A 13,567-nucleotide genomic window follows, 5' to 3' on the forward strand; every position below is an offset into this window, starting at 1 on the left:
ACTCTTGGAATATTGTGCGATCATCATCTAAACGGCCGTTCTAAGTATTTTATTAAATCCCCTTCACCGTGTAAAATATGTGACGTTCTGAATATAGCAATGCGACTAGAAAATATGACACTAATAAATTTTCGATTCATTGCGCTCTTAAATGTCATTTTAGCATCACTGGAAAATATATGCGTTATCCTTGACCATAACCGGAACATCCAGTAAAATTTCAAAGTGATCAACACGACATTTCCGGCCGGGTAATAGTAATACTAAACAATATTATAACACATAAAAACCATTAAATATTGACGTATAACTCCCATATCTGAGAACATGCAAGACTATAATTGGTTTAAAGATCAACCATTTCTCTTGGATATACTATCAACTTTTCGGGTCAATGTCATTCAGGAGTAAACATGTACCCCCCAGAATACAAATTTTGTCGCTTTTCACACAAACGTCGGAATCTATTTTATCCCCTATTAACAGATAATTACCAAAAACAATAAGGGGCTTCTTTGACCAGAACCCATTCTACATACAAAATTCGCAATTCGTCAATTCTTGAACAAATATTTTTTTTTTAAATCTACGCATTCGAGAATTATTAAAAAAAAAAATATTTATTTTTAAAACTATTTTTTTAAAAAATCTACTCCTTCTTGAAAAATATATTTACGAAGTTGCATGATGTCTTTCGAAAACTATATTTCTAAAAGCAGTAAGGAAAGTAGGAAAATCGGACTGGGCCGACTATATGATACCCTCCACCACTTTGGGTATATTCTACAAAGTCACCTAAAATACTTTTCGGAAGAACATTGACATGAAGTTGAACGAAAGATATATAATAACTTTGGTGCACCATTTACCTTAAATCGGACGAAAATATATATGGAAGCTATATCTAAATCTGAACTGATTTTCACGAAACTTTGCACACATCATTCCAGGTTTAATACAGTACGACATGCCAAATTTCGTGTAAATCGAAAGATATATAGGGACTTTGGTGCACCATTTACATAAAATCGGACGAAAATATATATGGGAGCTATATCTATGCCCGAACCGATTTTCACGAAACTTAACACACATTATTCTACACTTAATTCAGTACGATATGCCAAATTTCGTGCAAATCGAATGATATATAGGGACTTTGGTGCCTATGTCGGATGAAAATATATATGTGAGCTATATCTAACTCTGATCCGATTTTCAAAAAACTTAGCACACATCATTCTGAACCTAATTCAGTACGCTATGCCAAATTTCGTGCAAATCGAAAGATAGACAAAGTCCCTGTCTATCTTTCGACCATTTACCTTAAATTGGACGAAAATATTTATGGGAGCTATATCTAAATCTAACCGATTTTATCGAAACTTAACACACATCATTCTAGGCTTAATTCAGTACGATATGCCAAATTTCGTGCAAATCGGAAGTTATATAGAGACTTTGGTACCTATCTCGGAAGGAAAAATATGTAGGAGCTATATCTAAATCTAAACCGATTTTCACCAAACCTAGCACACATCATTCTGCACCTAATTCAGTACGCTATGCCAAATTTCATGCAAATCGAGTGACATATAGGGACATTGGTGCCTATATCGGACGAAAATATATATGGAAGCTATATCTAAATCTGAACCGATTTTCAAGAAACTTAGCACACATCATTCTGCACCTAATTTAGTACGTTATGCCAAATTTCGTGAAAATCGAATGGTATATAGGGTATTTGGTGCCTATATCGGATGAAAATATATATGGGAGCTATATCTAAATTTTAATCGATTTTCACCAATTTCAATACGGTTCGTCTTTGGGCCAAATAAGTGACTTGTGTAAAATTTTATCCAAATCGGGTCATAATTGCGACTTGTACTTTGTTATACCCTACACAATGGCCCTATGAAGACCCCTATTGATAAAGATCGGTTAATTTTTAGGGGATGAAATTGACCAAATACTTCATTTTTGTCGGTTTTTCTGGTCGCTCCAGAGGCCGCAGTTGTGGTCCGAACATCATGAAATGTTACATGGAGAAGAGGATCGTGACAAAGAATAAGCATGCCTGTTTCGATAAAGATCGGTCAATATTTAGCGGGTCAAATGGACTCTGACTTTTGTGTGAAAAATTACAAAATTTTTATTCTGCGGCGAATATACTTGCTCCTGACGGACATATACGTAATTAAGTAAAGGTGACTATGTGCATAGCATTACAATTACTCCATTAGAGGACGGAAATGTCGCGCTGATAGCTTTAAAATTGTACATGAACTTCCGTTTATGGTCAAGGGCGACGCCTATAGTTTTGAGATTTCATTCTGGGGGTGCAATGAATCGAAAACTTTAATTTTGTCAGATTTTCTAGTCGCTTCAGAGGCAATTATTATATGCAGAACATCACATATTTTACAAGGTGATGGCGATCTGACCAAATACTTAGAGCGGCTGTTTAGATGATGATCGGTCAATATTCCTAAGCAATCAAAACCGATTTTTTTTATTTTACGGCGTAAAAATTCTCTTCAAGACAAAAATGGTAAAATATGCCAGGGTTAGAAATTGAAGTTGTTGATCTATAATCGGTAAAAAGGGTGCAAATATCTCGAAATATTGCCCAGGCTCAGAATATGGAACCACAGAAAGTTTGCTTTTCATGGTAGTTGTCTAGGGTATCATATGGTCGGCTCCGTTCGACTATACTGCTCCGCTCACTGGTTTTTAAAATGCCTTCTCCATTAGGGATTAAGGAAAATATTCACCCAACGTCAAATAAACCAAAGAGGAGTTCAGTCAGGGGCATATTGGGCGTATGAGTGTTGAGAAAATATGTCTGCTTAATTTAATATTAATCATACGCATGACTAGTCTCTGTTTATAAAGGTAAAGTGATGTAAAACCTCTTGTTCAGCTAATCTAGAGAGGGTATTTAAATGTGGTTTTCTAATATAAACTTTTTTTATAAAGAAAATTCATATATTGTGTGTGCCTAAATATAAAAATATTTAAAAATAAAAAATATGTATATTTCTATAACACATAACAATTAAAAACAATTACAAGAATACTGCCATTTTCTCTAGACAAAAAAGTTAAAAAAAAAATAGAAATAAAGGAAAAATATTTGCATATTTAAAAAAATGTTTCTAAATATTTTTTTTTAACATATAACAATTACATTTCAAAAAAAAAAAAAATATCAACACACAAGAAAACATTAACATTTACTACACAATACATATCAATTTTGTTTTTGTTCGTTAAATATTTCATATTGTAGGTATTAATGAGAGTTTGTCTGAATTGAATCTAAGCGAGAGATAGACTGAGAATATATATATGTAAAACGAATAAATGTGAATGAAAGATTTTAAAATTTTGTATTATTGATTAGGGGATTAAAATGGCAGTAGTTTGTTTTAGGTATTTACAAATAATTACAAACAGATTTACAAACGAAAAAAAATATACACAAATTAAGGGTTAGTAATAAAAATTAAAAAAAAAATAAATATTAAATAAAAATACTAAAAAATAAAAATTAAAAAAAAAATATATTAGTGCAAGAAAAGATAGGACCCCCTTCTACAAAAAAAAAAATTCAAAAAATCAGCATAAGAGAGCCTTGGTTTCTTTTCCTTCCAAAAATTAAAATTAGATTGTTGAAATGAAACAAAACATGTTTTGGTTTGTTTTTTTAGTTTTATTATTTTGTTTGTTTTTTTATTAATTTTTTTTCAGTTACTTAAAAAAAGAGGAATAGGAAAAGGGATGAGGTTTTTTTTATATATGAAATGAAAATGGTTTATGGAAATTGAATTATTTTCGATTTTTGTTTAGTACTGAAACTGCCACGCACACACTCTTTGCAAAAGGTCCTCTTTCATCGTTTCATTGCATTGGATGATAGATTGTTGTTGTTGTTGAAGGTAATTCGGTTGATGTTGTTGTAGCTGTTGTTGCTGAATGTAATGCATATCAATTTCGATTTTGTACAGTGTTGACATGTTGCATATTTTTGTTTTGAGTTGAGTAAATTAATATTATTATGTAAAATTAAATGAAATTATTATTGTTGCAGTTGTTCTATTAACAAATTTGATTTTTTTTTAATAAAGGCATAAAATAGAGAGGAACAACATATTCTCCAATATTTCTTTTTCAATTATTTTATGCCTTTATAAATAAATTTGTTAATTTGTCTTGTTGTTTTTTTGCATATTTTTGTACAGCTATTTGTTTTTGCAAATTGCTTTGCATTATTACACATGAGCGGTTGGTTAGACCAAATGGATTAACACACACAACATAATTTACAACATCAGAGAGAGAAAAAAAATTAGCCAATGATATCAAGAACTATTTCCCATAATGAGATAACATTAAAGAGAGTTGAAAGAAAAGCTTTTTTAGTAATTTAGCATTAGTCGAAGTTGTTAGAAAGTTTTTGTTTTTTAATATTTTTGATTTAATCTATTTAGCTTGTTAACCGCTCATGTACAATAAACAAAAAAAAGTTGGTTAAAAATTATTGAAAACTTAAATATTAAAAAAATAAGTAGAAGAAGAAAAAAATGATATTTTGTATAAAATTGTTGGAAAAAAATGTGCAGAGAAAAAGGGTAGACAATTCCGAAAATTCATCTAAGGTATGAGGGGGCGTATGATTATTATTTATTTAAATTGAAAAAATTAATATTAAGTATACGTCTTCATGAGACTTGAATTTCGTATTGTGGCCCATGATGCGTATGAGTCATTTTTATTATTTGAAAAAAATTGATATTAAGTATACGGCTTAGATAATAAAAACCAATAAGAAAAGTAGCAAAGTCATACGGGTCCGACTATATGATACCCTTCACCACTTTGGCTATATTCAACATATCGAATGAAATTAAACCTGTAATTCTGCAATCTATACTAAATTTTGGTCAGATATAGAGTTTAAGGGAACCCCCCCCCCCATTCTCGATTTTAATTTTTCAAGATTTTCAATGGGCTGGTAAATCAATACCAATGCTTGTTAAGGTTTGTAACTTTGCACATATATAATTGAAGATTTAAAATAGAAGAAAAATAATTTACAAAAAAAATTGTTGTTGTTTTGTTGTTGTTTTTTGTAATTAAAGAAAAGTCCTTATTTTTGATGGCGGGCACGATAACTCCTCACTGGAACTTCGGAATCCGAATATTCCAACGGGGTTAGAAAGAGTACATGTCTGGCTCTCGTATGAACTAGGATTATTGACTTCGCTCTAAAATTAACAGAATGGCGGACACTTGAAAAAATATTTTTGAAAAATCCCCGAATTTTGACCAAAAACCAAGTTAAAAAATAAGGAAGATCTTCACCGATTGGCTTTATCCTAGTTCATACGATAGCTATACACTCACAGAGAAACGTGTAAAAATTTGAAATCGATTGGGTTATTAGTTTTTGAGTTATCGTGCCCGCCATTCGCAAAAAAATGTTTAGAGAAAAACGCGTTTAAAGTTTGAGAAGCACTTCAGCCGTCACTTGATGCTGACACAATAAATCGGCTATATCTTCAAGAGTTGTTGAGATTTTCATTTCAAATGTTGTAGGGACATTCTTAAATTAGTGTAGATTCGAATTATATCAACAAAATTTTTGACCCCGAGAATGGGGGGTCCCCTTAAATAAATTTATTTATATGTAAATAAATTTAAACTAGAATATCGAAATCTAAACCGATTTCATCGAAAGTTGTCACATGCTAGGTTACAATTATTTCAGAAATGTTTTGTGCATTCGTCCATATTTTGTGTTCTCCATTTAATTATAAATCCAAATTTTTGTGCAAATCGAAGGATATATAGGGACTTTGGTGCACTATTTACCAAAAATCGGACGAAAATATATATGGGAGCTATATCTAAATCTGAACCGATTTTCATGAAACTTAGCACACGTCATTCTAGACTTAATTCAGTACGCTATAACAAATTTCGTGCAAATCGAAGGATATATAGGGACTTTGGTGCACCATTTACCTAAAATCGAATGAAAATATATATGGGAGCTATATCTAAATCTGAACCGATTTTTACGAAATTTAACACACATCGTTCTAGACTTATTTCAGTACGCTGTGCCAAATTTCGTGCACGTCGAAGGATATAAAGGGGCTTTGGTGCACCATTTACATAAAATCGGACGAAAATATATATGGGAGATATATCTAAATCTGAACCGATTTTCACGAAATTTAACACACATCGTTATAGACTTATTTAAGTACGCTGTGCGAAATTTCGTGCAAATCGAAGGATGTATAGTGACTTTGATGCACTTTTTACCTAAAATCGGACGAAAATATATATGGGAGCTATATCTAAGTCTGAACCGATTTTCACAAAATGTAACCCACATCATTCTAGACTGCAAATCGAAAGATATATAGGGACTTTGGTGCACCTTTTACCTAAAATCGGATGAAAATATATATAGGAGTTATATCTAAATCTGAACCGATTTTTTTCATTTTCAATAGGATTCGTCCTTGGCCCAAATCGGTGGCCTATGCCAAATTTCATCCAAATTGGATCATAAATGCGACCTGTACTTTGCTCACAATTTCACATGGACAGACAGACGGACAGACGGACCACTTAAAAAGTGATTCTATGTATATTCTCAAAAGGAACCTTGGGTCTATCTCGTTTCCTTTTGCCTGTTACAAACATATGCACAAAGACATAATATCCTGTACCACAGTGTGGTGAAGGGTATAAAAAGGAAACTCGTTTAGGGTATATGGGGCGTATGATTTAAAAAAATTGTATTCGATTGTAAAAAAATATGAAGTATACGACCTCATGAGACCTGTAATGACTATTTTGACCCATAATGCGTATGGGTATTATTGTTATTATTTCAAATAAATAATATTAAGTATACGCCTTTGCTAATAAACATTGGAAGAAGATTCTTTTTTGGGGAATACGTCCCCTATTGACGATTATTAATATTTTGTTTTCTTTAAGAGACCTGCAATGATTATTGTTACCCATAACGCGTATGAGTATTATTAATATTTCAAATAAATAATATTAAGTATACGCCTATGCTAGTTATCAATAAATTGAAGATCCTTTAATTGGGAATATGGACGTATGCTATTGATATTTTCTAATTTAAATATATAATATTAAGTATACGTCTTTATGAGGCTAGAAATTAATGTAGTGGCCCATGATGCGTATGAGACAATATTATTATTTCAAATAATTCATATAAAGTATACGTCTATGGTTTTAAAAAAATTAAAAATTCTTTTTAGGGAATATGGGACGTTTGATGGGGCGTATGATTAAAAAAATTGTATTCAATTGTAAAAATAAATATGAAGTATACGTCCTCATGAGACCTGAAATGACTATTGTGACCCATAATGCGTATGAATACTATTATTATTTCAAATAAATAATATTAAGCATACGCCTTTGCCAATAAACATGGAATGAAGATGCTTTTTTTGGGAATACGTCCCCTATTGATGATTATTAACATTTTTTTTCTTTATGAGACCTGCAATGATTATTGTGACCCATAATGCGTATGAGTATTATTATTATTTCAAATAAATAATATTAAGTATACGACTTTGCTAATTAAGCAATAAATTGAAGATCCTTTAATTGGGAATATGGATTGATATGCTATAGATATTTTCTAATTTAAATATATAATATTAAGTATACGGCTTCATGAGGCTAGAAATGCATATAGTTGCCCATGTTGCGTATGATACAATACTATTTTTTCAAATAATTAATATTAGGTATGCGTCTATGGTTTAAAAAAAAAATTAAAAATTCTTTTTGGGGAATATGTGGCGTATGATAATTATTTTTTTAATTAAGAATATATACTATTATGTATACGTCTTCAAGAGGTCAGTAAATGATATGTGGGTTATGGTGCGTATGATTATTATTATTTCAAATAATTAATATTAAATATACACCTTTGCCAATTAATATTTATATCTTATAATTCAAAAAAATAAATACAAAGTACACGCCTTTATGAGACTTGAAATTTATTTTGTGGCCCATGATGCGTATGAGACAATATTATTATTTCAAAAAATTAATATTAAGTATACGCCTTTACCAATAAAAAAATCAAAATAATACAAGTCTCATAAAGGCGTATACTTAATATTTAGATTTTATAATTAAAAAATAAATATTAAGTATACGCCTTTATGAGACTTGAAATTTTGTTGATGACCCATTATGCGTATGAGTATTATTATCATTTGAAATAATTAATATTAAGTATACGCCTTGCTAACAACATTAATCATACGTCGATTATTATTATTATTTTTTTAATTTTGAACGACTTTCTCTGCACATTTTTCTGAATAAATTTTAAATGACTGATAATTTTTTATTCTATGAAACATTTAACGAAACTTCTTGAACTTTCTGTTAAATATATTTATATATTATAGAGAGAAAAATTATATGTTTTGTGTTTTGTTTTTTGTGATTTTTTTTTTTTTTTTTGTGTAATAATTTTTATTTTTTAATAAAATTTGGCATTATGTTTTGTTTTTGTATTTTTTTTTATTTTACAGAATACATATGTTTTTTGTTTGTTTTTACATTTAAACTATATTATTTTTTTGGACTTAATTGTATTTGTTTTTGTTCTTGTTGTTGTTAAAATTTTGTTTAAACATATATTAATATTTTTGTTTTTTGTAATTAATTTAATTAAATAGACACAAAAATTATTTAAAGAAAGTAAAACAGAAAAAAATATTCAACAAAAAATTCTGAGCTGAGATTTTTTGTTTGGTGTATTTTTTCTTTTCTTGGCATTTCCTAAGTTTTGAGCTTCACTAACTAATGTATTATGTTCCTCTTAAAAGAATATTTTGTATATTTGTTTTTCTATTTAAGCTCTTGCTGTAAGAGAGAAATGGGAGAGAGAGAGGAAGCCAAGTTTAAAAAAATTAGAGAACATCTTTTTTTTTAATTGAAAAAATGCAGAAGTGTTTGTTTCGGTTTGTTTTTCTCTGTGGTCAGCATGGGGAGTTCAGGGAGTTTGCTGGATAAGGGGGAGGAGTGAAGAAAAGTAGACACAAACCATGGAAAAACAAAAAAGAAAAAAAATATTGGAAAAATATTTTAAAGGGAGTTTGAAAACTAAAATTTTTTAAAGCCTCATTGAAAAATCTGAAAAATAAGAAATTTCAATTTTTTCAATTATTTTTGGCCAAGATTTCTCTTTGAGAGAGACAGAGAGAGAGCTGAGTGGTAGCAAAAATCCCCAAATTTATTTAAAGCCCCTTTTTTTGTTGCAGATCTTGTTAACAAAAAAATAAATAAATGGAATTTTTGCAAACACTCAAAACTTCCATCTCTTTAAAATTTTCTACAAATTTCCAATTTATTTTTAATTTTCAAAAAATTTCCCCTTCAATTTCTGCTTTTCTTCCCCTTTTTGTTTTTCCATGTCGAAAAAAAAGGATATTGTTGTTGTTTGTTTTTTTGTTGGTGTTTGTTAAATATACACATTTCGTATATATTTCGGTTTTTATTTTTTGTTTGAATTTGAAAAAATTCTTTTTATTTTTTTTTTGTGAAATTTTCTTTCATTTTTTTTATAAATTAGAGGATAACGCTACAAAAAAATTAGATATATTTATGTGATGATGTCGTTATTCTATCCGATACTTCTACTACTCGTTTCAAATTACATCGATTTAGATTAATGATAATTTTCGTTGTTGTTGTTGTTGTTATTGTTTATATCTGTGTATATATTTATATATTACATTGTATTTTGTAGTTGTTGTTGTTGTTGTTGATGGTATATTTATATTTTGATTTGGTATGGGTAGTTTAGTTTGGTTTGTGGTTTTGTTCCTATTTACAATTCCTTACCCTTGTTGAGTTCTTGGAGCAATTTATCCTCTGGCTCATATTCCAAGGGCACCAAAGCATTGGGTGTGTAGGGCTTGTCCTTCAGATACAAACCATAACGGGATGGGTATCTAGAGAGAGAGGGGGAAAGGGGAAAAATTATTTTTAAAAAATTTGTGCATAGAAAAAAATCAAAAACATGTTAAAAAATCGCCCAGTTCCGATGGTCCATAATTCCACCATGGAATAAAGATGCTTTCTGGGAATATGGGACGTATGATTATTAATATTTTTTGTTTAAAAATTTAATATTATGCATACGTCTTCATGAGGACTGCAATGAATATTATGACCCATAATACGTATGAGTACTATTATTATTTTAAGTAAATAATATTAAGTATACTCTTTTGTTAATAAAAAAAGTAAATGAGGATCCTTTAATTGGGAATATGGACGTATGCTATTTTCTAATTTAAATATATAATATTAAGTATACGACTTCAAGAGGTTAGAAATTAATATTGTGGCCCATGATATGTATGATACAATATTATTATATCAAATAATTAATATTTTTATAACCCCCACCATCAGGAGAACATTTAAAAATAGGGATATAGGATCAGTGATAATGGTTGAAAATCCCGAAAAGTCAGGCGTATGATTATTATTTTTTTAAATTAAAAATATATATATATATTAAGTATTCGTCCTCATGAGACCTGAAATGATTATTGTGACCCATAATGCGTATGAGTATTATTTTTATTTCAAATAAATAATATTAAGCATACGCCTAAGCTAATAAACATGTAATTGAATATCCTTTTTGTGGAAGATGGGACGTATGATTATAATTTTTTATTTAAAAATATAATATTAAGTATACGTCTTAATGAGACCTAAGTACATATTATGACCCATAATGCGTAAGAGTACTATTATTATTTCAAATAAATAATATTAAGCATACGCCTTTACTTATAAACATGGAATAGAAGATCTGATTTTTGGGAATAGGGGACGTATGATTATTAATATTTTTTAAATATATAATATTAAGTATACGTCTCCATGAGACCTGACATGAATATGGTGACCCATACTGCGTATGATTATTATTATTTCCAAAAAATAGTGTTAAGTATACGCTTTTGTTAATTAAACAAAAAACTGAAGATCATTTGATTTGGAATATGCAACATATGATATTAATATTTTCAAATTTAAATATAAAATAATAAGTATACGTCTTCATGAGACCAGAAATTAATATTGTGGCCCATAATGCGTATGAGACAATATTATTATTATTTCAGATAATTAATATTCGGTATACGTCTTTGGTAATAAAAAAATATACTAAAAATTATTTTTTGGGAATATGGGACGTATGATAATTATTATTTTTATTAAATACATAATATTAAGTATACGTATTCATAAGGTCGGTAGGTGATATGTGGACCACAATGCGTATGAGTATTATGATTTGTTTGAATTTTTTTATAGTAAGTATACGCTTTCGCAATTAATAATATCAATTCATGGGATTTCCCAAATTTCCCATATGGTGTATATGGGGGCGGGTGATTTTTTTTATTTATTTAAACATTTTAATATCAAGCATACGCCTTTATGAGATTTGAAATTAACAAACAATCAAAATGCCTAAAATAGATCTGATTGATTTGTTTTAGAAGGCGAAATAACACAAAAGGGTAAAAAAGCCCAATCTTGACAATAATTCTGAAATTTGGTAGGTACCGTAATATGGGATCTAAATTTTGAAATTTTGAATTGAAATTTGGACCAATATTTTTAATATTTGGTGTGAAGATTACAGCCAAATTACAGCCATTTCGGTTGAAAAACGTGCTGAAGAACCCCTAACCTTAAAATTGCACCAATATTGATTATTTTTGGTAGGGCGATTTTCTATCCAATGAGAACTCATAATATCAAATTGCAGTCAATTTAGATGAAAACCTGGCTCAAGCACACTGAAATTAGGGAGGGATAATTTTTGGTGTGGAGATTTTATACCTAAATGAAAACTCATAATATCAAATTAGAGGCTATTCGGTTAAAAACTGTGCTCAAGCCCCCCCAAAATACTTAAAATTGAGAGGTATCGTTATATGGGGGCTGCCCTAAAAAGCGGAGCAATACTGATCATTTTTGGTAGGAACATTTTCTACCCAATGATAACCCAAAATAGGATATTACAGCCCATTTGGTTGGAAATCGGTCTCAAGCAACCCAAACCGCTGAAATTAAGGAGGTAACATTACATGGGGTCTAGTCTTAAAAATTGGGACAATTTAATAGTTTTTGGTAGGAAGATTTGCTATCCAATGGGAACCCAAAATATCAAATTCTAGCCAATTTGGCTGGTACCTTTATATAGAACCTACCCTAAAATTTGAACCAAAGTTAATAATTTTTGGCACGGAGATTTTCTACCAAATGCAAAACCCAAAATACCAAATTCCAGCCAATTTGGTTGAAAAACGTGCTCAAGCACCCCCAAAATACTGAATATTGGGAGGTAGCGGTATATGGGTCCTAAGCCGAAACTTGAGTCAATATTGAAAAATTTTCAAGAGAAAGATTGCAGTCTAATGAGAACCTAAAATATGAAATTACAGCCAAGTTGGTTGAAATTTGTGCACAAAATCATCAAAATACCGATAATTGGGAGGTATTGTAATAAGGGGTATATACCAAAACGTCATTATTCTCAATACCAAACATCCTTGGACTGTAGGCATTGTGTGTGCAAAATTTCAAAGCTCTATCATAAATATTGGGAGCTCTATGGCGATTTCAATCTTATAAAATATTGCGTATGAGTGTTGACATACATCATACGCCCTTAGGGTACAATCATATTTCTGATTTATTTTCGATAGTAGACAGATTATAGAATTATTAAATATTGATTTGAGGGCCGCAAACATTCTAAAAGTAGTAGCTATCTTTGTTTCAAATTTCAATGTTCTATCTTAAGTTTTAAGAGCTCTATGGCGATTTCTACTTAACAACATTTTGCGTATGAGTGTTGACATAACTTATACGCCCTTAGGGTACAATAATATTTTTTTTTATTTCTTAGATTATTGTCGAACTTCGATGTGTATTACTTTATTCTAAAATAAATGGAGTAAATTTAGAAGTATGCTTCTATTAGAATAATTTTGAAAAAATAGGTTATTCCAGACAAAATTTACAAAAGTTAGAAGTGTTCTGGAATAATTAAAATATTTTGTCTGATGATCACAAACAATCTAGGAGTGGTAGCAATCTATGTTCGAAATTTCAAAGATCTATCTTAAATATTGTGTGCTCTATGGTGACTTCAATCTAACAAAATTGTGCGTATGCGTGTTGACATAAATCATACGCCCCTAGCGGTTCGATAATATATCTGATTCTTTAAATTTTTGTCGATTTTCGATATGAATTCCATTATTTTAAAATAAATGAAATAAATTCATATGTATGTTCATAAAAGTCTTTAAAAAAATGGGGAATTAAAGAACGAATTCAAACGAGTGTTAAATCTTGGTTTAAGGGCCAAAAATTATTCTAGGAGTCCCATAAAAAATTGTGGGTTATATAGGAAAAATTTCTA

At 29.8% G+C, this 13,567-nt stretch overlaps 1 protein-coding gene across 3 annotated transcripts in view; it reads right to left on the bottom strand.

The window, feature by feature from the left end:
- Positions 1–13,567, bottom strand: part of LOC133334371 (uncharacterized) — a 46,481-nt gene that overhangs the window by 13,321 nt on the left and 19,593 nt on the right. For all 3 annotated transcript variants that reach the window (XM_061542667.1, XM_061542666.1, XM_061542668.1), the window contains exon 5: positions 9,949–10,058. In XM_061542667.1, the coding sequence (XP_061398651.1) occupies positions 9,949–10,058 (110 nt within the window). The remainder of the gene's footprint in view (positions 1–9,948; positions 10,059–13,567) is intronic.

The sequence above is a fragment of the Musca vetustissima genome, unplaced genomic scaffold (genome assembly GCF_032173495.1).
Source record: "Musca vetustissima isolate MV318-11 ecotype Yass unplaced genomic scaffold, APGP_CSIRO_Mvet_v1 utg37063, whole genome shotgun sequence".
Taxonomy (NCBI): Eukaryota; Metazoa; Arthropoda; class Insecta; order Diptera; family Muscidae; genus Musca; species Musca vetustissima.